This window comes from Protopterus annectens, chromosome 2.part0, assembly GCF_019279795.1.
Source record: "Protopterus annectens isolate FY-2018-M chromosome 2.part0, PAN1.0, whole genome shotgun sequence".
Taxonomy (NCBI): Eukaryota; Metazoa; Chordata; order Ceratodontiformes; family Protopteridae; genus Protopterus; species Protopterus annectens.
The window spans coordinates 1320476200-1320503849 of NC_056728.1; the positions used below are offsets into that span (position 1 = coordinate 1320476200).

The 27650-nt window shown below is 42.7% G+C and overlaps 1 protein-coding gene across 3 annotated transcripts in view; it reads left to right on the forward strand.

The window, feature by feature from the left end:
- The window catches only part of SLC30A9 (solute carrier family 30 member 9), a 1654027-nt gene that overhangs the window by 387699 nt on the left and 1238678 nt on the right, over positions 1 to 27650 (forward strand). For all 3 annotated transcript variants that reach the window (XM_044061511.1, XM_044061513.1, XM_044061512.1), the window contains one exon: positions 7627 to 7839. In XM_044061511.1, coding sequence (XP_043917446.1) covers positions 7627 to 7839 — 213 coding nt within the window. The remainder of the gene's footprint in view (positions 1 to 7626; positions 7840 to 27650) is intronic.

Consider the following 27650-nt stretch of genomic DNA (forward strand, 5'->3'; position numbering starts at 1 on the left):
AGCCCTTCGGTCGGCCGGATTCCAAAGTCTGGGTCTGGCTTCGGCTGGTGTCGCACTTCACCCGACGTCATTGCGGCAGTTTTTCGTGTATAAAGGTATCAGCCGACGCCATTTTCCTCAGTCTTTCTTGCCGTGTGGTGCCCGAAGCAGAAGCTGTTCGCAAGTGCCGGTCGGTCAGATCCAGAGATTACTACTACCGAATACTACTTCGAAGACTTCTATAAAGCTAAGTACCCCGTTGGGGACTCTTTCTTGCCTCAGCCGATGTCAGAGAAAGTTAATAATTGTTTATCTTGTGGGAAACAAATACCTCATAAAGATTTCCACTCCTATTGCATACATTGCTTAGGCCCAGACCACGACGTAGCAGCTTGTCTAGCCTGTGCTTCTTTTAACCGCTTAGACGCCGCCGGACTTTGCTGAACAGATTTTCGGCTCGATTTTGCCTACATTATGCCGCCGGATCCTCCGACCACGCAAATAACCAAAAACGCAAAGAAAAGGACCGACGCGGTCCGGTTACGGCTGAAGCCGCGTTAAGCAATCCACGAGTGTCTCGGTTTCGCCGAAACCGAGCAAGCGGTTCTTTCTTCAGCAGATAACTTGCCTTCTACCGAGGCATCTTCTGTACTGGTAGAACGGCTTCTGAAATCCAGCCTTCTGTTGCGATTTCACAGGATTTATCAGACACCATTCCACTAGATATTTCTACCCCTGCACGTGGAGCTGCTAGGCCTCCTCCAGCTATGTCTATTAAGGCCTTTGCCAGGGCTAAAGCAGCCAAAACTTCCAAACCTGTGCCTGCCAAGCCCCTCTCACAGGCCCAGTACCAGTTCCCATATGCTTTCTTTGGCACAGGATCTCATCACTTTAATTCGTGGATCCCAGCCTCATCCAGACAGGGCCTCTCTCCTCCTCCAGAAAAGAGGCCTAGAGCAGAGCCCCCTGAGCCAGTAGCCACAGATGATTCTTCTGATGATTCAGATCATACAGGCCCTCCTGAGGCTTCTTATTCTCCTTACGAAGACTCTGATGCTGAGGAGTCCATCCCTTCAGCCTCTCCTCCTGAGGAATTTTCCTTTGGGGAAACCTTGCATGCTATGAGGGAACAATTTCAGTGGCAGGGCCAAGATTTCTCAGACTCTAGAAAAAGGCTTAGGACCTTTCTACACTTACCACAGCATAGGCCTTTAGCTATTCCTCCAGTTCTATCTGTTGTTGATGATGCATTTAATGATGCCTGTACTACTCCTGATACTTTACCTCCGGCTCCTGCTAAACCTGATAGGTACTACAGGGTCCCGGACACTCATCACCACTTATATAAGGCCCCTTTTGCAGATCCAGAGACCATCTCCCAGGGCCCTAAAGCTGTAGCAGCTACTACTTAAAACCCTCCCTCTGAAAGGGAATCCAGGTCCTTAGAGAGATGGGGTAAAAAAGTTTACACCTCTGCTACTTTGTCAGCTAGAGCTTTGAACTGCCAATTTCATATGATTCAATATCAAGAGTTTATGCTTGACCAGTTGACTAAAAAGCTGTCCTCTGATGAATCTTTAGATAAAAAGTATATTCAAGAGATGTTACATAACATACAGCAGGTTAGTAACCATTCTTTAAAATGTGGCTATGATGCACTGGAGGCTTCCTTTAGATCAGCCATGACTGGCACAGTTATCAGGAGGCATGCATGGTTGAAAGAGCAGGCATTACCAGACCATGTCAAATCTAAGCTTTTGGATGCACCTATGGACAAGGTCAATTTATTTGGTGCCCCTGCACAGCAGGTTCTGAAAAAGATGGAAGAGAAAGCAAAATCTGTGCAAACAGTAAAAGATTTCTTACAGGTTCAACCTCCAAGGTTTAGCAGGAATTGGCCCTCCAAGAATTGGTCCTTTCCAGACTCCTCTAAAGCACAAAGAGGCAGGAATAGGCACTCTAGAGGCAGAAACCAATCCAGAGGTGCCTACAGGGGTCGCCAGTGGCAGGGTAACAACCAGTGAGGCACGGATACAGCCACCACCACTACAACAGCTCAATCACAGTGACTTGGGGGTGACACCGCCTACCAGGGAACAACTAGAAGCGCCCTTAGGCGGAAAGCTAACATTATTTTCAAGAAACTGGCACTGCATTACAAGAGAAAAATGGATTTTGCAAACTATAGACAAAGGTTACAGGTTCCATTTCCATACATTACCAGGAAAGAGAGGAATGCCGAACCTACCACCTTCTCAAAGGGCAGAAGCTCTAAAACAAATTTCTCAGTTATTAAGAATGCGTGCTGTGGAAAAGGTACCAGTCATGGAGCAAGGGAAGGGATTTTACTCCAGGCTCTTCCTGGTACCAAGAAAAGAAAACAAATGGAGGCCTATTCTAGATCTGTCCGCTCTAAACACATTCCTCATTGTTCCAAAATTCAAAATGCTGACCCTACAGCAGCTTCTTCCCATGCTGGGCAAGGAGTCTTGGCTGGTAACTCTAGATCTCAAGGAGGCATACCTGCACGTCCCCATAAGACCAATTTGCAGAAGATACCTCAGATTTCTTGCAGGATCAGAGCATTATCAATTCTCAGCATTGCCCTTTGGTTTATCTACTGCGCCCAGAGTGTTCACGAAATGCCTGGCATCAGTAATCGCTCATTGCAGACTACAGGGAATTCAAATCTATCCCTACCTGGACGACTGCCTGATACAAGCGGACAACAAAAGCAAATTAACAGAAGACTTACAAAGAGTCATCTACCTGCTACAAGCCCTGGGATACACAGTCAATACAAACAAGTCAAGGCTGATTCCATCCCAAATAATAACCTTTCTGGGTGCAGAACTGGACACATCAAAACAAATGGCATTTCTAACTGCAGAAAAGAAAGAGCAACTTCCTCTCTATTTCTTGGCATTAACAAAGCAGAACCATCTAACTGCAAGAAAAGTGCTACAAGCTCTAGGCTTCATGGCATCCTGCATAATACTGGTCCCTCATGCCAGACTTCATATGAGAAAGCTACAGTGGTACCTAAAGAATTTGTGGTCTCAGCACAAGCACAGCCTGGAAACCAAAATTCCAATGATCCCATGCCTGAAGCAAGAGTTCTTATGGTGGGCTCAGGCCTGTCAATCAAACACAGGACTGCCCTTCTGCAAAAGTCAACCAAGACAAACTATCACGACAGATGCCTCAGACCTCGGTTGGGGCACACATGATGGACAAGTGCATTCAAGGCCTATGGACTCAAGACCAACTGCATCTGCACATAAATCTAAAAGAAATAATGGCAGTAAAATTGGCAATCCAGGCATTCAGACTTCTTCTCCACGAAGGCCAGCTGTTGATAAGGACAGACAACACCACAGTTATGTGGTACATCAACAAACAGGGAGGCACACACTCATACCCCCTATGCCGGCTGGCACTAGACCTATGGAATGTGGCTCTAAGCTACAACCTTCAGTTACAGGCAATTTATGTACCAGGGAAGGAAAACATTCTAGCAGACATACTAAGCAGAACTACAACAGATTCCCACGTAAGGATGGTGCATCCGGACATCTTCAAAGCTATCACAAGAGAAAGGGGATTACCACAAATAGACCTGTTTGCATCCCCATACAATCACCAGTTGAAGAAATTCTGCACAAGGACTTACCACCCACTTGCTTGGAAGGTGGACTCCTATCCTTCAGTTGGAAAAGCCTGACAGCATACGCATTCCCACCACTTCCTTTGATGCACAAGGTGCTTCTCAAGATCAAAGAGGAACGTCCGAGGATCATTCTGATAGCCCCGACTGGCCAAGACAACATTGGTACCCACTGCTGAGGAGCATGTCCCGGGAACAAATATGGAAACTGCCCCTGATCCCATTACTGCTGACACAGAACAACTACAACATTCTGCATCCAAACCTAAAAACTCTGCAGCTAACTGCCTGGAACATTACATGACAGAAATTAACCCAAATTTATCCCAAAGGGTTAAGGACATAATCATGGAGGCTCAGACCTTCAACACGAAAGAATTATGCAGCAAAATGGAAAAGATATCTCATCTGGAGTGCTGCAAAGGGGCATGATGTGACACTGGTGAACATAGCCAACATCCTGGAGTACTTGGCCGAGCTCTACCACACAGGCCTGTCCTATTCCTCCATAAAGATACATGCATCAGCTATTTCAGCACAATACAGCTTGGATCCTCCTGTCTTCTCGCATCCTCTGCTCAGGCAGTTTCTGAGGGGAATTAAAAATGTAAAACCTCCCAGGAAACCTCCATTGCCAGCATGGGACTTGAATTTTGTGCTAGAAAAACTGACTCTACCTCCTTTCGAGCCAGCAGCTACAGCAGACTTGCAATACTTATCCTGGAAAACTGCTTTCCTGCTGGCAATAACTTCAGCAAGAAGGGTCTCCGAACTACAAGCATTAATGGCAGTACAACCCTTCCTGATCTTCCATCAGGATAGAGTGTCCATGAGAACAAATCCTACATTTATGCCTAAGGTGGTATCCAGAGTCTCTTTAAATCAGGCTATCCACCTTCCTACATTCTTCCCCAATCCACAGAACAGGGGAGAAAAGCTCTTACATACCTTGGATGTACAGGCAACGCTACTACCTGGACAGGACAAAAACAATAGAAAAACTGACCAGCTTCTGGTAGCTTATGCAACAGGAAAAGAAGGAAAACCAATTTCTAAACAGACAATCTCCAAATGGATAGGAAATTGCATTAGACTTTGTTACTCCTACCATGGAAAGAAAACTCCAGAGAACATCAGGCCTCACTCCACAAGGGCCACAGCCACTACCACAGCTTTCTTACGAGGAGTGGCTACCAAGGACATTATAGAGGCTGCTACTTGGACCTCCGTGCATACATTTGCCAAGCATTATAACTTACCTCTATACTCCAGATCCCGTGCTGGCTTTGCCACTGCTGTTTTGCAAGGGATCCTGACTACACCATAATCTATTCTCATTACCTCCTCCCCTAGTTTAGCTATGGTATTCTACCCATTTAAGGACTGCAGATGCATCCTTGAGGGACATAGTACAGTTTTGTACCTACCATAAATGTAGATGTCCGAGAGGAATGCATCTGCAGTCAGGATTACCCACCCTCCTTCCCTCTGAGGTACTCCTAGGGTATTTACCAATCTTCAGCTAGCTTGGGGATCTATTATGGTGTATTTGTTTGTATATATGTACATACATGTTTATTTTGTGTGTTTGCTCTCTACTATTTGGAAACTTTGGCATTTATCCAAATTTAGCCTACCAAGAGGGCACCTGGCATCTGGGGCAAGAAACACTGAGGAAAATGGCGTCGGCTGATGCCTTTATACCCCAAAAACTGCAATGACGTCGGGTGAAGTGCGACACCAGCCGAAGCCAGACCCAGACTTTGGAATCCGGCCGACCGAAGGGCTGCCTGACGACAGGACAACCCATTTGTAAGGACTGCAGATGCATTCCTCTCGGACATCTACATTTATGGTAGGTACAAAACTGTACTTTTGTTTACAGCTACAGTGGATATATAAAGCTTACACATCCTGTTAAAATGACAGTTTTTTGTGATATAAAAAACGAGACCACAATAAATAATTTCAAAACTTTTCCCACCTTTAATGTGACCCATAACCTGTACAATTCAATTGAAAAACAAACAAATCTGTTAGGGTAAAAATATAACAAATAAATGTACAGTAAGCTGGTTGCATAAGTGTGCACACCCTTAAACTAATACTTTGTTGAAGTACCTTTTTATGTCACAAAAACCTGGCATTTTAACAAGAGTCTGTAAACTATTTATATCCACTGTATATACTTGGATAAGGTCAGATCTGATCATGTCATATACCAAAAAATGTCTTTGTATTTTATTAATAAATCATGCATGTCATCGTCAATTTCTTTCTTTGCTTAAGTATTCAGTTCAGTAGAGGGTGTGATTCATAATCATAGTACACAGTACACTTTCAGGCTTTTCAGCTGTTCTCCCCTGACTGAGGAATAAATGAAATTCTGAATTTAAACCTTCCATTTTTCTGCCAAATTGCCTCAGTGAGAGAGACAATTTGTGGTGGTTTTAGAGGGAAATTATTGTAACTGTAGATTATACATTGTACTTTTAAATACTTAAAAACTTCCAAGCATATATTTATTACTTCAAATATTTCTTCACATCTAGCAGCATATTATATTTGGACTGTTGTCCGGCTGTTCACTACAGCACAGGCACTGTGGATGTACTTCTAGTCTCCATGAGGTCTGTTGTAGAAGGAAGTGTACCAGATGACATCCACTTCTTCTAGCTAGGTTATCAGCATATTTAAAAATATATACTAGCAGTATGCTACATTACCTTCCACAGAATATTTTATCACTTTCCCTTTATCTCTTCTAAATTAAATAACCTTTGCTTTGGATGATTTTAAAAGTACTAGCATGTTTTTCTGTAAAATGTATATATGTGATTGTGTACATTCTTTCTGTATAATTTTGTCCCTGTTGCTTGCTAACGGTCTGGTCCTCCATGACTAGACTGTCACATTTATTTCACTTTGGCTGAAATCCAGCAGTAGGAGACCATCATTTAAGCAGTCATCAAGGTTATTTCTAGCCTCATTTCCTTATTACCCCCAGAAACCTGACATTTATGGAATGCTTTAGTGCTACCCAAATGACTCCAGCACATTTCCGTACAATAGTTACATGACACTACTACTGTACTGTTGCATAGAATGATAGGTGTGCATGTCTCAGCCTATCTGCTGCATGCTGGAATACTTGCATCCACTGGGATTCAGTCATCCAGAAGGTTGTTTTCATGCTCCGAGGATAGGTAGAGCTGTGTTGGTTGCTCACTGCCATCATCCCCAGTTGGCTTTTAAAGTTCCCACCAGTCTAATTGATCCCTGGTTGTCTGGGTTGCAGTCAGGACTTTACCACAATAAGATGTGAAGCTGGTTCATTCTAATTTTACCTACAAAAAAAAAAAAAAAAAAAAAACATACAGTGAATGTAACTACATTATTGTACTACCATGAAAGATTTACATTCGGTTATATTTTTTATTTCCTGGGTTGCAACAAAAAAGTTCCCTTGGATCATAAATTCTCCTGTCTGTAGGAATTTGATTTCATTTTAGTTGTCTGTGACAGTTTAGAGCAATTGTATATATACAGTGTGCATTTGCAGCCTCTGATTTTCCTTTTCACTTTGATGAACAATTCTTTTTATACATTGCTCACCATTAGTTTACTTCTTACACGTGTTTTTCTCCATGCTTTAATATTTGCAGATTAACTGTAATAGATATTTACATTTTTCTTTTGCTTCACAAGTTTTACTTGTCAGAAGATTCAGTTTTAACTTCAGATGTGCACACGTGATTATGTTGATTTTAAGTGGCTAAAGTTGAATAAGCTTCTTTTAAAGTTATGTATGTTATTGTACATTCCTTTGCTACCTTTATTTAACATGATTACAAATGCCCATATTTTAGCAGAAGTTAATGGAGTGATTAAACAGATACCAAGCAGTTGTAATAATTATTTGTTAGATTGATAGACTTTAGTTTCAAGATATTGATTTGTTTTATTCTGTTTTGATTTAGGGTCTCATTGTGTTGTAAAAAAAGGACATCTCTGGTGTCATTGGTCATCAAAGCAGTTGTGTCTTGCTAGCGTATCATCATCCTGGCGATGTTATTCTTCTGGTGGCCAAAAGGGGGATTCCCATGGTCCTCAGTCACAAAATAGCACTAGGTCATCATCTTCAACAGGGGATGTTTCAGGCTTACAACACTCTACAGAGAAATCAGAAGCAGGTAAACACTTAACTGCTTTTACTGGTTGGAGGTACAGCACTGTACTGGTTAAACTTTATGGTAGAGCTTGCAGTGACCTAAAATAGCTTCATTTAATTACTAAATATAGTTCCAGACAAGTACTTAATGCAGTTGCTTATACACCAGTAAAATTTTCACTTTCAGTGATCTAAGATTTTTAAGTGCAAAAGGTTATTAAGTTTGTGTTTCTTTCACTGTATACTTCTTGACTTGAAAGATTTTTTTAAAAAGAGAGGGGGAATTAGACAAAGTTGTAACATTGTTAGTTTTCCAGAAGGCGGACAATTTGATGTTGGATTTTTTTTCTTTAAAGTAAGCCATGTTTATTTTTTAGCTTTGAAGCAGCAAAGTGAACGTGTGGAGTGAAGACTGAGCAGAGATCAACTCCAATGTAAGACCTATCTATAGGCTCAAGTCAGAATGCTTGATTTCATAGTAATGCCTGGGCTGGTTGAGGTAGTGAAGAACGTGCTATTTAATTGTGTTATTTGTCAGCATTGCAGAACACATTGTATGATAAACACAGGAGACCCTCCAGCATGATCCTGTCAGATGATGAGTAGACAGAATTTCTGTAATGTATTTATTATTGAAAGTGTGGCTTGCAGTCCCATGTAGTAGATGCAGAAAAGATATATAAATTCTCCCGTCCTTAAAGCAAATGATTTATGCTGGCAGTGTCTATTACAAAACAAGCCCATTTCTCAGTGTATTATCTTATATTATGACAGCTTATAATGCAGGAGGCCAACATTAAAAAAAAATGTTTAAATTTTGGTTCACCTCAGTTGGTTCCAAAAAGAAGGAGATTGCAGCTTGATATCCCAGGTTTGTGGGAACTGCATCAAGCACATATGTGTCCTGTCTTCCCCAGCCATTTCAACCAGAGCAAATATTTGTAGTGTTTTTCATGGATTGCTTTGTTGGTAGATGTAAACCATTTGGTGGAAGAAAAAGAGAATTCATGTCTATGTAGTCAACAATTATGGATGAAACTTAAACACTGTAGTATAAATTTGTGCCCAGAGGTCTTCCTTTTAGGAAGAATAAAATGAAAAATGCACCAGGAACCTTGAAACTCTGTAGACCTTTAATCAGAATGACTAAAAACACCTTGATAGCTGAATATGAACATCAGGTCTTTTCAAAATAATATTTATTGAGCACATCAACCTTCACTGAGTTCTTCTTCAGAATAACTCTCACAGACTTTGTACACAGTTGAAACACACTATCAGTCACATGACAAACATGACCTAATTAATCAGTCAATAAACACACTAAATCCTGTGTGTTTATTTGCATCTTCATAACCTTCTGTTTTTCTTTGAAAAAGTTTATCACACCAGGATACTAGTGTCAAACCATACAAAAGGTTTGCCCAGTAATGCTTGATGTAGTAGTCACGATTGCACTGAGTTGAAAGTGCTCATGCTTCAAATAGCTCTGACATTGCAGTCTCCCACTTTAATAAGGAGCATGCCGAATGACTTCCATTCGGACTAAAGATGCAAACATGTGGAAAAACCCTGGCAGCTTCCTCTATGACTGGTTTCTCGTCTGAGAAACCAAGGCATAGGAGGACCTTATAGTTGGCACACAGTGAGGAAAAAAATACCAAGGGAAGAAAAGTTAGTCTTCAGATGATTTTGAATCACTTCAGAAATAAGTCTTTGACCCATGGCTCATCATGTTTTACAAAAAAATTAAAAGATGTGTATATAAAAGACAAATCATATCTTACTAGGAAAGTTTAGACGTAAACAAATAATGCTGTTCGTGTAGCTAGCTTATTGTAATCTTCATTAAATGCTTTTCATTTTCAAAGAGACCAGTTTTAATGCCTTTAAGGTGTAAATTAAAGCTATGTGACCATTGCTGGTTTCTTCTGAAAAAAAGATTGCTTATGGTGAGGCATAGTTTCCAAGAAAATTACTAGTCACTGTGTAAACATGGTCTGTCCTGATCTGAGGACTGTCACTGTGATGTTTTGTAAGATTTGGGTACTCACCAGTGAAGCTGTATTACCCTGATTTTTTTTTCAGTAGTTGCCTTCTTTCCGTTCAGGGGCCATATTAGTCTTTTGCCAGTGTAGGTACTAACAGTAGGTTGTACTAGGATTTTATGTATAAGAAGTATTGATACATGCTGTATTTATTGCCTCTTGTGCTTGAGAAACTATTAGCCACTTGGCTATATTTTTTCATGAGTAAGGTTTTGAGTATTCATGCATATTGATACAGCTGTCAGTTTTTGAAACCGTGCTCACTCCATCTTTGATTTTTACTCGGCCTCAACCACAGTAGGGAGTCCTGTCAGCTTTTTTTTTTTAGTTTTTATTTAAACATGTAAAACAGCTTGGTAAAGAAAACTGAAAGCTGTTTAACTAGTAGAAGGTTAGAAAATTAAGAAAAACATTCAGGAAAGAATAAAGAAAGAAATGTGACGCTACATCTAGAACATAGGAAATGGAGGCAAGAAAAAATGGGACAAATCATGTACATGGGTAAATAAGAACCAGCAGATCAAAGGGGAAAAAATAAAACAAAAGGAGGAGGGAAAAAGTCTTCCTCCAACTCTGTTTTGGAAACTGCAGGTTCTTGGACAGCTCACACATATAGTGATAAAGCTGCATAAGTTAGTCACTAACAGTCTCATTATTCCATAAATTTAAAGCCTGCTGTGATTCCAACATCTGTAGTTCCATCTATACATCATGTGCACTTGTAAGCATTATAATATTAGTAAATATGACAATGTCTTGTCTGGGCTGGCTAACAGTTCTCGTCAGTAATGCCCTTAGTTTAGCCAAAGCCATTTTTGCATTTCAGTGAGAGGGAAGTGTTTATGGTCATTGGCTGATTGGGGTTACCTGGACTACGGCTTGGAGTAAGCACCTCATTGGTTCTTTTAAGCTTTTTTTTAAAGTTGTTTCACGTTTCAACTTTCTGTTACTTAAGAAGTTAACTTGTGAGTGTTTCTCCCATTTCACACTGAGCTAATCGGAGGAAGGGCACTGAGCAAACTGTGATCTGTGATATATAACATTAAGTATCCTTTTTTTTGCTTACTTTTACGAGTTATTTATAGCACTTCTTTTGTCTGCTGCATACTTTTCTAGCTAGTTTCACTGTGTGTGAGGTATTGGCTGGAAATTTTCTACATTTGCTAAGCATCTGTTTGGGTTTGTTTGTTTTGATTTCCTACCAAGGAGTGTATCGAATAACTTATTTGTTTGCAGTTAAAAGCATTCTCTAAGAGTCTCCTTGCTCCTTTATCTGTTTAAAACTTTCATTGAAAGGCTCACTGCTGCTTTTCTGCTGTGATAAACATTTCTGCATTTTTTTCTACCTAAGTAGTGTGGTTAGTTGTAGCATTGTCCATATTCATACTTCTGTTTTGGGCCTAGTTGTTCGTAGAGGCTGTGTGTCTGAGCACATGTTCCAGGCCATCTTAGTTTAGCCAAAGCCATTCTTGCATTTCAGTGAGAGGGAAGTGTTTATGGTCATTGGCTGATTGGGGTTACCTGGACTGTGGCTTGGAGTAAGCACCTCATTGGTTCTTTTGAGCTTTTTTGAAGTTGTTTTAGGTTTCAGCTTTCTGTTAAGTTAACTTGTGAGTGTTTCTGCCATTTCACACTGAGCTAATCGGAGGAAGGACACTGAGCAAACTCTGATCTGTGATATATAACATTAAGTATCCTGTTTTTTGCTTATTTTTACGAGTTATTTATAGGACTTAATTGTCTGCTGCATACTTTTCTAGCTAGTTTCACTGTGTGTGAGGTAATAACTGGAAATGTTCTACATTTGTTAAGCATCAGTTTGGGCTTGTTTGTTCTGATTTTTGTTTCCCACCCTCCCAATTGGTGTGGTGTTCTTATAGTTGGTGGCTTTGCTGTTTCCCACCCCTAGTGTAAATTTGATATGGGACACTCCTCCCAGTCTAGTGTCATTACCTCATTCTGCCTAATACAGGGAGAACATTTGAGAAGGCCAACCCAATTAGTTTCTTAACCTTGAATTATCTTCTGCTCCTCCTTTCTCCCTTTCCACTTTGCAAAAAAAAAAAAAAATCTAAGCTTGTTTCCTGCCTTTCCTGTAAGTAGTCTAGTCTAGATACAGATTTGCTGTATCCAGGACTGTTTGTAAGTTCATAAAAACCTGCTCTTAAAATTTTCTCTTAGAACTAGCCAGTTTTATAATTTTAGCAATCAAATCTATTTCTATGAGCTAAGCACTTGTTCATAACGTGTTGTAAGCACTAAATAAGCTACTAATTACTACAGCACTCAGCTTTCCTCACTTGTCTAGAGGAAAACAGTTTTTAGTACTTAATAAATAACCACCTATCCAGGCATGTGTAAGGGTCAGCTCCAGGTATTTTTCTCATCCTGATGAATCTGGGCATCTTGGGACAATGCAGCAATTGCCTCATGTACACAGACAAACCGCTCCTCCTACGACCCAACACTACAGCCTGTGAGAGATGCAGTTATATAGTGAATCTGAAAGCAAAGCTCTCTTCACCCAAGACTGGACAAGGCAGTGAAGAGGAGAAGGTAAATACTTGCCCCACACCACACTCATCACATAGTCCCTCAAAACCTACACTACTAAAACACACACATAGAAACACAAAACACACACCTACATTCGTGGAGGCTCTCAGTAAAAATCTGCCCAAGCAACAAGGACCTCCAAAGCAGAAACGCAAGCAACCTCCACCCACCAACACAACGCAAGTGACTCATAGCCCACAAACTCAGTGTGCTACTCAACCAAATCCCATAAGGCATAACAACGTACCCAGCACTCTAGTCATAGGTGACTCTATAGACAGGCACACTGATGTTCCACTCACCATGCTAAACAAGGAGAAAGTTACTGTCAACTTCCTGTCAGGTGCCAGGATCTGCCACATAATGCATGCACTCATATTACTCCACAACAAGTACAAATATGACTCTGCCATTGTCCATGTTGGTGTGAATGACCTGAGACGTACCTCTCTGGACTACATGAAGAGACATGGAGGAGCTGTCCGATCTTGTAGCCCAGGCAGGTGTGACCCTAGCCCTAAATAGCATCCTGCCATCACCCGCAATGATACCACAGTACAAGGACAAAATGACTGACTTCAGTTGGCTAAGCTTCTGGTGTCATTCTAAGGGGATCCAGTATCTGTCTGCCTGGGATGACATGATCGACAGATCATGATGCTTTGCCAGAGATGACCTGCACCTGTCACCCTAGGGATTCCAGATACTGGCTAAGGCTCTTGCCACCCCTATAGTGCCTTTTTTAGGCAAGTTTCGAATGACAAATTCATGACTGTAACAGGTACAAGCAAACAAAATCTGAGGGTAATGCTATTCAATGCTAGAAGTCTAAACCTCGAAATGCACTCACTCGAGACACTCCTTAAAATGGAGAACATCGACATTTGTGCAGTGACAGAGACCTGGTTCAAGGCTCCAGAGAGCACCCCTGTATTACCAGGCTATAATTCATACCACACCTTTTGGCCACCTAACCTGGACCAAAACACTAAAGGCAGAGGTGTGTCCATATTCATTAAGGATATCCACACCTCCAGGCTAGTTGCTCAGCATAATGCATCTGAGATTATCCAAGTGCAACTAACTCTGGGCAAGACCACAATCCAAATTGTACCTTGCTACAGATCCCCTACCATGCCCCAGGATTCTCGCTCCTCATTTCTTGATACACTGGAAAATATTAGAGTACAACGTAACACCCTAATAATGGGTGATTTCAACTACCCCACCATTAACTGGGAAAACTACTTATGTACCAACTCTTTTGCTCATCGTTTTCTGGAATTCATAAATTCCATTGCCTTGGATCAACTTATCCACATCTCCACCAGGGGCAGCAATATCCTAGACCAGGTCATTACCAACATGGGCAACCGGTGTTCCACACCAGAGGTCAATTCCTCATTGGTCAGATCTGACGACAAGCTAATCACCGTAGACATCCACATCCCACCCCCACCCCCATTAGGAAAACCACTGTAAAAAAATTTCTCCAAAGCCAGCTTCACTCTTCTTAAAACAGAAGTGGCAAACTTCACGACACCCATGCAGACGGACAATAGAGGTGCGACTGCTGAATCCTACACAAATGCCCTTTTAAGCACTTACATGAGTGCATGGATCATGCAATACCTAACAGAACCAAGATGCTATCCTCCAAAAAAGGAAGCCAGTCTGGTGGTCCCCTGCCATAAACAAACTCTATAACAGAAGAAAGAAACTGTTGCAAAAAACATTAAAATCCCATGATTGGAGGAACTCCCTGGTCAGCCTCAGTAAGAAGCTGAGATCACTTATAAAATCCTCCAAAGCTAGTTACGAAAGCAAAATCGCCACCGATTCTAAAGACAATCACAAAGCATTCTATAGCTGTATCAAGAATCTCAATGGCACACTCAGATCTGCTCTGAGTTACAGCACAATGGCAGTAAATGTACAGAACCAACTGATATTGCCAACATCCTGGCAGATAGGTTCATTGCTAACTTTACCCCACCTCACCACCTAAAGGGCCCATCTCTATACTGGAAGAATGCAGAGTTTCTGTAATCACAGCTGTACAGGTAAAAACCACAGTCTCCAAAGCCAAGAACCCAGCATCCATGGAATCTGACAACATCCAAGGCTGCTTTCTACACGAACTACAGAATGAAGTGGCACCCCACCTAAGTACCATGTTCAATCATAGCCTCACCTCAGGCCTTGTGCCCACTGATTGGCACACAGTGACAGATGTCCTTCAAGGATGCATCTGCAGTCATAACAAATGGGGTTGTCCTGTCGTCAGGCAGCCCTTCGGTCGGCCGGATTCCAAAGTCTGGGTCCGGCTTCGGCTGATGTCGCACTTCACCCGACGTCATCTCTGCTGGTCTTCGGGTATAAAGGCATCAGCCGACGCCATTTTCCTCAGTCTTTCTTGCCGTGGCGCCAAGCAGAAGCTGTTCGCAAGTGCCGGTCGGTCAGATCCAGAGATTACTACTACCGAATACTACCGAAGACTTCTAAAAGCTAAGTACCCCATTGGGGACTCTTTCTTGCCTCAGCCGATGTCAGAAAAAGTCAATAACTGTTTAACTTGTGGGAAACAAATACCTCATAAAGATTTCCACTCTTACTGCCTGCCTTGCTTAGGCCCAGACCACGACGTAGCAGCCTGTTCGGCCTGTGCTTCCTTCAACCGAACGCTTAGGCGTCGGTCGGAGTTTGCTGAACAGTTTTTCGGCTCAGATTTTGCGTATATTATGCCGTCGGATCCTCAGACTACCCAAATTGGTAAACGCAAAGAAAAAGACCGACACTCGCGGTCCGCGGTTTCGGCCGAAACCACGGTTAAGCAAGCGCTGAGTGTCTCGGTTTCGGCCGAAACCGAGAAAGCCGGTCAATCTTCAGCGAATCCATGACTACTACTGAGGCTCCTGCTACCTTAGTTGAATCGGCCTCAGAAGTTTTGCCTACTACTGTGGTTCCTAGTGATTTATCAGACACCATCCCTTTGGATGTCTCTACCCCAGCACGTGGTGCTGCTAGGCCTCCTGCAGCCATGTCTATTAAGGCCTTTGCCAGGGCTAAAGCAGCCAAAACTGTTAAATCAGTGCCTGTTAAGCCCCTTCACACAGGCCCACTTCTAGTTCACAAATGCTTACTCTGGCAGAGGATTTAATATCCTTAATTAGAGGATCCCAATCTCACCCAGACAGGGCCTCTCAGCCCCAGAAAGAGATCTAAGGCAGAGCCCCGAGCCAGTGTCCTCTGATGATTCTGCGGATGACTCAGACATTACAGACCAGCCAGAGGCTCCTTTTCTACTTATGAAGATTCAGATGCTGAAGAATCCATTCCATCTGCCTCTCCACCAGAGGAATTTTCCTTTGGGGAAACCTTACATGCCATGAGAGAACAATTCCAATGGCAGGGACAAGATTTCTCAGCTTCCAGAATATGGCTTAGGACATTTCTGCACTTACCACAACATAAGCCCTTAGCTATACCTCCAGTACTGCCTGTTGTGGATGATGCATTTAATGATGTTTGCACCGCTCCTGATACTTTACCTCCAGCCCCTGCCAAACCAGATAGATTTTACAGGGTGCCAGACACTCATCACCACCTATACAAGGCCCCACTTGCAGATCCTGAGACTATATCCCAGGGGCCTAAGGCAGTAGCCTCGACCTCAGCAAAAACCCTATTCCTTCTGAAAGGGAATCCAGGTCCTTAGAGAGATGGGGGAAAAGTTTACACCTCTGCTACTCTCTCAGCTAGAGCTTTAAACTGTCAGTTTCATATGATCCAATACCAAGAGTTTATGCTTGATCAGTTAACTAAGAAGCTGTCCTCTGATGACTCCTTAGATAAGAAATATGTTTTAGAAATGGTAAATAACATCCAACAGGTTAGTAACCATTCTTTAAAATGTGGCTATGATGCACTGGAGGCTTCATTTAGATCAGCCATGACTGGCACAGTGATAAGAAGGCATGCATGGTTGAAAGAACAGGTCTTGCGGATCATGTTAAAGCAAAGCTGTTAGATGCTCCTATGGATAAGACCAGTCTATTTGGTACACCTGCTCAGCAAGTAATGAAGAAAATGGAAGAGAAGGCAAAATCTGTACAAACAGTTAAGGATTTCTTACAGGTTCAGCCCCCAAGGTTTAGCAGGAACTGGCCTGCCAAAAATTGGTCCTTTCCAGACTCCTCAAAATCTCAAAGAGGCAGGAATAGACGCTCTAGAGGCAGAAATCAATCCAGAGGAGGTGCCTACAGAGGACGACAGTGGCAAGGCAATAACCGAGGCACAGACACAACCACTGCCACTACAACAGGACAATCACAGTGACTTGACTTGGCTCTGACACCGCCTACCAGGGAGCAAATAGCAGCACCTTTAGGCGGAAAGTTAGCCATATTTTCAAAAAATTGGCACTATATCACAAAAGACAAGTGGATTTTGCAAACCATAGACCAAGGCTACAGGTTCCACTTCCACACCTTACCAGTAAAAAGAGGAATGCCAAACCTACCTCCAAATCAAAAAACAGAAGCTCTAAAGCAGATAGCGGAATTAACAAAGATGAGAGCTGTGGAAAGAGTACCTATAACAGAACAGGGCAAAGGATTCTACTCCAGACTCTTCCTAGTACCAAGGAAAGAAAAGTTGGAGACCTATTCTCGACCTGTCCGTCTTAAACACATACATCATTGTCCCAAAATTCAAAATGCTGACCCTATAGCAACTTCTTCCCATGCTGGGCAAGGAGTGTTGGCTGGTAACTCTAGATCTCAAGGAGGCATACCTGCACGTCCCCATACGACCAAATTGCAGAAGATACCTCAGATTTCTTGCAGGATCAGAGCATTATCAATTCTCAGCATTGCCCTTTGGCTTATCTACTGCGCCCAGAGTATTCACGAAATGCCTGGCATCAGTAATCGCTCACTGCAGGCTACAGGGAATCCAAATTTATCCATACCTGGACGACTGCCTGTTACAAGCGGACAACAAAAGCAAGCTGACAACAGATTTACAAAGAGTCATTTGCTTACTACAAGCCCTGGGATACACAGTCAATTTACAAAAGTCAAGACTGATACCATCCCAAACAAGAACATTCTTGGGTGCGAATTGGACACAGTAAAACAAATGACATTCCTAACGGCAGAAAAACAAAACAACTCCCTCTTTACTTCTTGGCATTAACAAAGCAGAACAAACTAACAGCAAGAAAAGTACTGCAGGCCTTGGGCTTCATGGCATCATGCATAATCTTGGTCCCACATGCCAGACTGCATATGAGAAAGCTACAGTGGTACCTAAAGAATTTATGGTCTCAACACAGGCACAGCTTAGAAACCGAAATCCCACTAATCCCATGCCTGAAACAGGAGTTCCTATGGTGGGCTCAAGCATGCCAGTCAAACCCAGGCTTACCCTTCCACAACTTTCAAGCAAGCCAAACCATCACAACAGACGCCTCAGACCTAGGCTGGGGGCGCACATGTTGGACAAATGCATACAAGGATTGTGGACTCAAGACCAGCTGCACCTGCACATAAACCAAAAAGAAATGCTGGCAGTAAAACTAGCAATCCAGAAATTCAGACCATTCCTCAAAGAAGGCCATTTAATGATAAGGACAGACAACACCACAGTCATGTGGTACATCAACAAACAGGGAGGCACTCATTCATACCCACTATGCAGAATGACTCTGGACCTTTGGAATATGGCTCTGAGCTACAACATCCAGTTACAGGCAATATTTGTGCCGGAAAAGAAAACACCCTAGCAGACATGTTAAGCAGAACCACCTCGGATGCTCACGAATGGATGCTACACCCGACATCTTCAAGGCCATCACAAAGAAATGGGGAATGCCACAAATAGACCTATTCGCATCCCCACTCAATCACCAGCTGAAAAATTCTGCACAAGGACATACCACCCACTTGCATGGAAGGTGGACTCTCTATCCTTCAGTTGGAAAGGCCTGACAGCATATGCATTTCCACCTCTTCCTTTGATGCACAAGGTACTACTGAAAATCAGAGAGGAATGCCCAAGGATAATCGTGATAGCTCGAATTGGCCAAGACAACACTGGTATCCATTGCTGAGGAGCATGTCTCGGGAGAATGTGGTCAATACCCCTGGTGCCTTTGATGTTAACTCAGAACAACTACAACATCATGCACCCAAACCTAAAAACCTTGCAACTGACTGCCTGGAACATCACATAGCAGCATCTAACCCAGACCTATCCCAAAGGGTTAAAGACATTATCCTTGAAGCACGCAGACCTTCAACAAGAAGGAACTATGCAGGAAAATGGAAAAGGTTTGTCATCTGGAGTGCTGAAAGAGGAAAAGATGTGTCGAACATAGATATTGCTAACATCCTGGAGTACTTGGCAGAGCTTCTACATACAGGCCTGTCCTATTCCTCCATCAAGATACATGCATCAGCTATTTCAGCAGAGTACATCTTCGATCCATCTGTCTTTTCGCATCCTCTACTCAGGCAGTTCCTCAGGGGGATCAAGAATGTAAAACCTCCTAGGAAACCACCATTACCAGCATGGGACTTGAACTTTGTGCTAGAAAAATTAACACTCCCTCCATTTGAACCAGCAGCAACAGCAGATCTTCAACACCTATCATGGAAAACTGCTTTCCTACTGGCAATTACTTCAGCAAGGAGGGTTTCGGAACTACAGGCCTTAATGGCAGTACAACCCTTCCTAATCTTCCATCAAGATAGGGTGTCCATGAGAACTAATCCTACATTTATGCCTAAGGTGGTATCCAGAGTGTCTTTAAACCAGGCAATCCACCTACTTACCTTCTTTCCCAACCCGCAGAACAGGGGGGAAAGACTGCTGCATACCTTGGATGTACATAGACAGTTACGCTACTACCTGGACAGAACCAAAGGTAACAGAAAAACTGACCAGCTTTTAGTAGCCTATGCAACAGGAAGGGAAGGAAAAGCAATTTCAAAACAGACAATCTCTAAATGGATAGGAAATTGCATAAGATTCTGTTACTCCTACCATGGAAAACCAATTCCACAGAACATAAGACCTCATTCTACAAGGGCAACAGCCACTACCACAGCTTTCTTACGAGGAGTGGCAACCAAGGACATTATTGAGGCGGCTACTTGGACCTCCGTGCATACATTTGCCAAGCATTATAATCTACCTCTATACTCTAGATCCCGAGCAGGGTTTGCCACTGCTGTACTGCAAGGGATCCTAACTACACCATAATTTTTTCTTCCTCCACTCCTAGTTGGGCTATGGTATTCTACCCATTTGTTATGACTGCAGATGCATCCTTGAAGGACATAGTACAGTTTTGTACCTACCATAAATGTAGATGTCCGAACAGGATAGCATCTGCAGTCAGGATTACCCACCCTCCTTCCCCTCTGTGGTACTCCTAGGGTATTTACCGTCCTAATAGCTAGCTAGGGGGGAGTCTCTTATGGTGTATTTGTTTGTATATATGTACATACATGCTTATTTTTTATGTTTGCCTTCTACTTTTTTGGAAACATTGGCATTTATCCAAAATTTAGCTTTCCAAGAGGGCAACTGGCATCTGGGGCAAGAAACACTGAGGAAAATGGCGTCGGCTGATGCCTTTATACCCGAAGACCAGCAGAGATGACGTCGGGTGAAGTGCGACATCAGCCGAAGCCGGACCCAGACTTTGGAATCCGGCCGACCGAAGCGCTGCCTGACGACAGGACAACCCATTTGTTATGACTGCAGATGCTATCCTGTTTGGACATCTACATTTATGGTAGGTACAAAACTGTACTTTATCCCACTCCACAAAGGGGGAGCCACCACAGACCCTGGGAACTTCCGCCCCATTAGCCTGATGAGCCTGGTCTGCAAGGCTGTGGAACGTATCCTCATGGAACTGATAAACAATGACATTGGCAATCTTCAAACTCTGGACCCCACCCAGTTTGGGTTTGTAAAAGGCAGATCATGTCCCCCTAAACTTGATAGACTTCTTTGAAGCGGTCACCAAAGCTGTAGATGAGGGTAAGGTGGTTCACACAGCCTATCTAGATCTCACAATGTCTTTCGACACCACCCCCCACTCTGGGATTATAGATAAACTCACTAAACTAGGTATAAATCCCTGTGTCACAAGATGGGTTGCCAACTGGCTCACTGACAGAACCCACTCTGTGACATTAGCAGACTCCACATCCGACTTCAGACAAGTGGGTACCACAGGGTTCAGTCCTGGGACCTCTCCTGTTAGCCTGTACTTCACAGAAGTAGATACCAAACACAGAAGGTCTTTGGCTAACAAAGTTCGCAGATGAGATGACTGCAAACTAGGAATCATAATCAAAACTCCTACCAATGTGGACATCCTACAGAAGGGCCTCACGGAGACATATGCCTGGTGTCAAAGCCATGGCCTCAAGCTCAGTGCCAAAAAGTGCATTGTTGTCCTTTTTGGTAAAAACTCTGTACCTATGAACTACCACATAGGCGGTATTCTACTTAACACTGATCGTGTGATAAGAGACCTTGGGACACAGATGGACAGTAGTCTCTCCTTTGATAATCACATCGCCAAAGTAGTCAGGAAATCCTTCTACGTTGCAGACCTAATCACAAAAGGTTTCTCATCCAGGAAAAAAGAGGTCGTTCCCCTCTACTCGTCACTCATTAGACCCATTATAGAATACAGCGGTCCTTTTGGTATGTACCTAACAAGATGTCTACAACAACTGGAAAGGCCGCAGAAATACCTCACAAAGAGGATTACTGGCCTCAAACAGATGCCCTACGCAGACTGTGTCGAAATACTCCAGCTTTACTCCGTCGTATATCGCCTACTCAGAGGCGATCTCTGCCTAACATACAAAGCTATGTCAAACCCACAGCTGTTGGACATGCTCCACTTAAAGAAATCCCAATCCCTCCGAGCTACACTCTGTTGGGACCTAAACCTTGTCATCACAATAAATAGAACATGCTGGAGGGATAGATTCCTGTCCCAGAGACTTCCCATACTCTGGAACAAACTACCAATCTATATCAAACACAGCCCCTCATTAGCACTCTTCAAGAAAAATCTTGATGATTGGATGGGAGATAGGAAATTCACTCCGGGGATCACCTCTGTGGCTCTGCTCAACAGGGGCACAGGAAAATAATTTTCTTGGGTGGCGAAAGCCAGGGTACCTTTTTCGCTAGGCTTATATAGGCCCTAGGGAAAATAGCCTAGTACCTACCTATGAACCTATATGTTGCAGGTTCTCCATGTTTATATCAGTGGTTTCCAAATTGTAATATTCAGTCCGCTATCGCTCACAGTAGTTTGGCTATTAAATCACTGTTAATAAATGTTGTAGGCTGCCACAAAATAAACATATTTGTGTTTTCTCAATGATGTAGTAAGCATTGTAATATTTTATATGCTGTCAGTGTTAGTGCTAGTCATTATATATTCCAACTTGTGTCATTGCAGCCTTGATGTCTGAGTTGTTGCTGAAAAGAGTCCTTGTACAAGGCCACTTGCCTGAAAACAAATTTAAATAAAAAAAATAAACGTTTCTACTTAAGATGTAGTGGAAGTAGCAGTGTGGATTTATTTCCATACTTTAACAGAACACTGCAAATTAGATGTCCATTCTAAGGGTAGGGCAGGTTTTGGCATAGCTATGTTCAGGAGTCCTGTAACTTTCCAGCTCCCAAAGGTTACCTATTACTGGTTTGGTTCCTACTCAGAAGTTATGCCCTACTGTTCCTGACTCTCTTTGAAGTAAAACAGTATAGTTGTGTAAGGCTTTACTATACTTGTAAGTATATATCATTAAGGGTCACTACTGCAGTATGCTTAATCTGTGCCAAATTACTATAGGCAGGATTTCAATTTCTGTTCTGAATTTTAAAGCTTTTTGTTGGCATCTTTAAATTTTTTTCTTAAATTTAGTAGTCAACTTATATGCTGTACTGTATTTAACAATGACCTGTGAAACTGACACCACCTGTTGATTTGATAACTGTTACGATGTAATAAATGCATCCCAAGTCTCTGACAAGTTCTGGTACCCTTGATAAGTGTTTGCAAGGGCTTGTGAGATGAAACATGTACAAGTAGCAGCCAAGGAGATTAACTATTTACAGGCTGCCTGTGTCTATTAGAGACATACCTGCCAAACAAAGGATGAATTTCCTGCTCCCCATCTAGTTGTCCAAGTTGCATTTGAATTGGATTAGGTCGGAACTCTGCTTCACATGGATGTGGAGCCTATTCCAGAGAAGGAGTAGTCTTTGGGATAAAATCCTATCTTTCTGGCAGGTCCTGTTAGTTTAAGTCTTTAGAATGGGTAATTCTGGTGCTGTTTGTTTTGCAGATATGCAGGAGGTCCATCAGAGTGAGGTCTGACAATTCCTTGTATGCCGGGCATAGATCTCCCCTCAAGAGCCTGTAAGAGACAGAATACAGGGATATGGCCTTGAGGAGGTCTGCATAGGACATCTTCCTTACACCCTATATTCTTTTAGTGAGGAACCCCTCTGTGGGCATTCCAATTGTTGGATATGCCTGGTTAGGTACATGCCAAAGGGGGGGGCATTGTAATCAGTGATAGGTCTGATGAATGTTGAATACAGTTGAACAATGATTTCCTTGGACCTAGATGCCATACCTTTGTTTATAAGTTGTGCAATTAAAATTATTTCCTCACTACTACCTAGATGCCATACTTTTGTGTATAAGTTGTGCAACTGGAATGATTTCTTCACTTCTGTAGACATGTGATGGTCAAAGGCTAGATTACTGTCTGTGTGTCCCCAAGTCCCTGGCTACTAGGTCAGCTCTTAGGGATGTGTTGTCAATATGATCGTTACCAGGGGTGAATGACTTCTCAAAGGATACCATTATGCATTTCTTGGTGTTTAGTTTTAGTCCATGCCTCTGGCACATGCTGTTTGTCTGTCTCAGCCCTTCCTGGAGAACATTTGTGTCTGTAGACAAATCAATGACAGCAGAAGCGGCCTTAGGTCAACTGCTACCCTAGGCAAAAGGGCTCCACTGCGCCCCCCATGACACCACCTGGTGCCCCCATCCTGGTCTACCTACACCAGATAAATTCTGGAAAAGTACCCCTGCTACAGCGGTGACCTAGGTGGCCTCCTAGTTGGCCTATGCCTAAGGCCGGATATGAATGACAGCTCCAAATTTGCAATTATCTGCAAATTTAGTCAGCTAGAGGCCACTGACATTGGTCTCGACTTCAGAGAGGTAACTACCAAAAAAGGAGCAGTCCCAGGACCTACCCTGAAGGACTCTTCTGGGAACTAGACTCTTTGTAAAGGTGGACTGCCCAGTTCTAATTTCCTAGGTCCTGTCTGTGAGCCAGCTGGCTGTCTACCAGGTGACATAAGGGTTTGTATGTAACCTTTTAAGTTTGTCAGCAATATCTGAGTGGAGGATTGTGTCACATGCCTTGGCCTGTTCGAAGTATGCTATATGAATAATTTTGCCCTCATCCATCGCTTTGCTGACTTTGTCAAGCAAGTCCACTGGTTTAAGTAGGTATGACCTGCCCTTGATGAAACCAAATGGTTGGGTCCAGTGTCGAGGTTTCCTACATCATTATTGATCATATCCATGATAATTCTTTCCATAGCTTTGCATGTGAGACTAGTGAAACATGGGTCTGAAGTTACCAGGGTTTGTAGATGACCCACTTTTGTGCAGAGGGATGACAGTTGCTGTTCTTCATTCATGAGGCACAAAGCCTGTTTGGAAGCTGCAGTTAAGTAGCAATTCCAGAGGGTCTGATCATGTTTCATGCTATTAAGAAGACATCCTGGGATATTTTCTGCGCCCATTGATGCAGAGCTGTTGGCCTTAGAGAAAGCATTAAGGACCTGTTCACTAGTGATAGCAGGGGGAGTTATATTTGATGGTATTTTCTGAGGGAAGGTTGATGGGGAGAGGGATAACATTGGAGCTGAATTTTTTGTCCAGTAGGTTGGCGATATTTTCTGGCTCAATATAGGTTGTTCCATTTGCAAGGAACTCTGCACACAATTTTGTATAGCCTTTGAGGTTGCGAACATAGATAAATAATGCCTTGCAGTTGTCCTTGTTCTGGGAGACAAATTTACCTCAAATTTTGCTTTGGTAGACTTAATTTGTCCTCTGAGTTGTTTAGTTTGATGAAAGAGCTTTTATCCTGCTGGGTAGTGCATCTCCTGAGTTTTGCCATGACTTTCTTCTTTCTGTTATACAGGCTATTGATGTTGTGATTCCATCAGGGTGGCTTGTTTTTTGTGTTAGTTCTGTACTACTTCCTGGTGGATACAGCTGCCTCTATGCAGCAATTAACATGCTTGTATAGGGTTTCTGTGAACGGTTCTGCTTAGGCAGCAGTGTTCTCAGGGTTTATGCAGACCTGACATTTTGCCAGGTTATCACTTAATAGTAGGAAGTTAGCCTTAGAATAGTTCCTGAATATTCCAGGTTTTAATTTTTACTTCATGGGAGACCATTTTGTGGTCTGACCTTACATGAGACGACATTGCACTAGGGGGTATGTAGCACTCTCCCACATTAGTGAGGACTAGATCCAGTATGGTTGCACCCCTTGTTGGTGTATTGGCAGTCTGGTCTGGGGAGCTTGTGTTTACAAAATCCATGAATGTCTGTGCTTGTACAATTGGTATTGTATTTGATTCCCAGTTAATAGTGGAGTAATTAAAGTCACGCATGAATATGGTATTAGGTTGTATGGTGAGTGCTTTCGATAAATTTAAATACATGTTATGAGTTTCCTGGGTCATATAGGGGGAACCTGTAGCTTGCAAAGAAAAGGTATTGGATTTTGCCTGCTGATCACTAATCATCACCTCCCTTCTTAACCTAGCTTCCACTACTCTTTCCCATAACTTCAAGCTGTGACTGATCAATTTTATCCCTCTGTAGTTACTGCAGCTCTGCACATCACCCTTATTCTTAAAGATAGGTACCAAAACACTTTTTCTCCACTTCTCAGGCATCCTCTGACTTTCCAAAATTTCATTAAACAATCTGGTTAAAAATTCCACTGCCATTTCTCCTAAGCACCTCCATGCTTCTACTGGTATGTCATCTGGGCCAAAAGCCTTTCCATTCTTCATCCTCTTCATAGCTGTCCTTGCTTCCTCCTTGCTAATCTGCTTCACTTCCTGATTCACTGTCCCCACATCATCCAACCTTCTCTCTCTCTCATTCTCTTCATTCATCAGCCCTTCAAAGTACTCTTTCCATCTACTCAATACACACTTCTCACTTGTGAGCACGTTTCCCTCACTGTCCTTTATCACCTTTACCTGCTGCACATCTTTCCCAGCTCTGTCCCTCTGTCTAGCCAATTGGTACAGGTGCTTTTCTCCCTCTTTAGTGTCCAATCTCTCATACAACTCTCTATACGCCTTATCCTTAGCCTTCGCCACCTCTCTCTTTGCCATGCGCCTCATCTCCTTATACTCATGTCTACTTTCTTCATCTCTTTGACAATCCCACTTCTTCTTCGCCAGCCTCTTCCTCTGTATACTCTCCTGTACTTCCTCATTCCACCACCATGTCTCCTTGTCCTCCTTCCTCTGTCCAGATGTCACACCAAGCACCTTCCTAGCAGTCTCCCTTACTAGCTCTGCTGTAGTTACCAAGCTATTCGGTAACTCTTCACTGCCTCCCAGTGCCTGTCTTAACTCTTCCCTGAACTCCACCTCACAATCACCCTTTTTTAACTTCCACCATTTAATCCTTGGCACTGCTTTCACACTTCTCCTCCGCTTCTTGATCACCAACATTATCCTGCAGACCACCATTCTATGCTACTTAACTACACTTTCCCCAGTCACCACTTTACAGTCTCCAGTCTCCTTCAGACTGGCCCTCCTACATAGGATATAATCCACCTGTGTGCATCTTCCTCCACTCTTGTACGTCACCCTATGCTCCTCCCTCTTCTTAAAATATGTATTCACCACAGCCATGTCCGTCCTTTTCTCAAAATCCACAATCATCTGACCTTCTGCATTCCTCTCCTTAACACCATACCTACCCATCACTTCCTCATCCCCTCTGTTCACTTCACCAACATGCCCATTGAAGTCCACTCCAGTCACTAGTCTCTCACCCTTGGGTACACTCACCACCACTTCATCCAACTCACTCCAAAATTTTTCTTTCTCATCCATCGCACACCCAATTTGTGGAGCATATGCACTAACAACATTCATCATTACACCATGAATTTCAAGCTTCATAAACATCACTCTATCAGACACTCTCTTCACCTCCAAAACACTCTTGGCATACTGTTCCGTTAGGATAACCCCCTACCACATTTCTTCTGCCATCCACACCATGATAGAACAATGTGAACCCGCCTCCTATACACTTGGCCTTATTTCCCTTCCATCTGGTCTCTTGCACGCACAATATATCAACCTTCCTTCTCTCCATCATATCAGCTAGCTCTCTCCCTATACCAGTCATACTGCCAACATTCAAAGTTCCTACCCTCAGTACTACACTCCTAACCTTCCTCCTCTCTTCCTGCCTTCGGGCATGCCTTCCCCCTCCTCTTCTTCTGCCAACAGTAGCCAAATTCATATGTAATATGTCTAAATGGTTGAACTTCTTGTAATACAATAATTTCCTGTTTGATTTTAAATATTTTGCTTAAAGTTTATTTACTTTATCGTGAAAATGTATGACTGTGTTGTATAGTGTGTTGCAATCCACTCTAACTTTGTTTTCTAGTTTTGCCTTAGGGACCTTTTCCAGACCAGAACAATACTGTTCAGGTGGACAGGTTATCATGATACTGTGGATTACTCTTTTACCGTTAACATATGTAATACATATGTAGGTACACATTCTTGTTACTAGCCTTTTGCTGTAGAAATTCCAGAAGAAGGGTGCTCATTCTTCTGAAAGTTGTGATAACAGCTTACAGTATGCTTTCTGAGAACTACATGTCTCTTCCCACTGCCTATAGATCCTAACAATGCTGCTAGTTCTCCCATTAAAGCTGGCCAAAATGCAGTACAACTTCTCAAATCTGTGCATCTTAGACTAAAACATGGTGATGCTCCTCAAAGACTACGCAAGTTTATAGCTCCCTATAAGTCACATAGACAAATCAGGTCAGAGGACATGCATGCCTAGTATTCACCATAATTTGCTGCC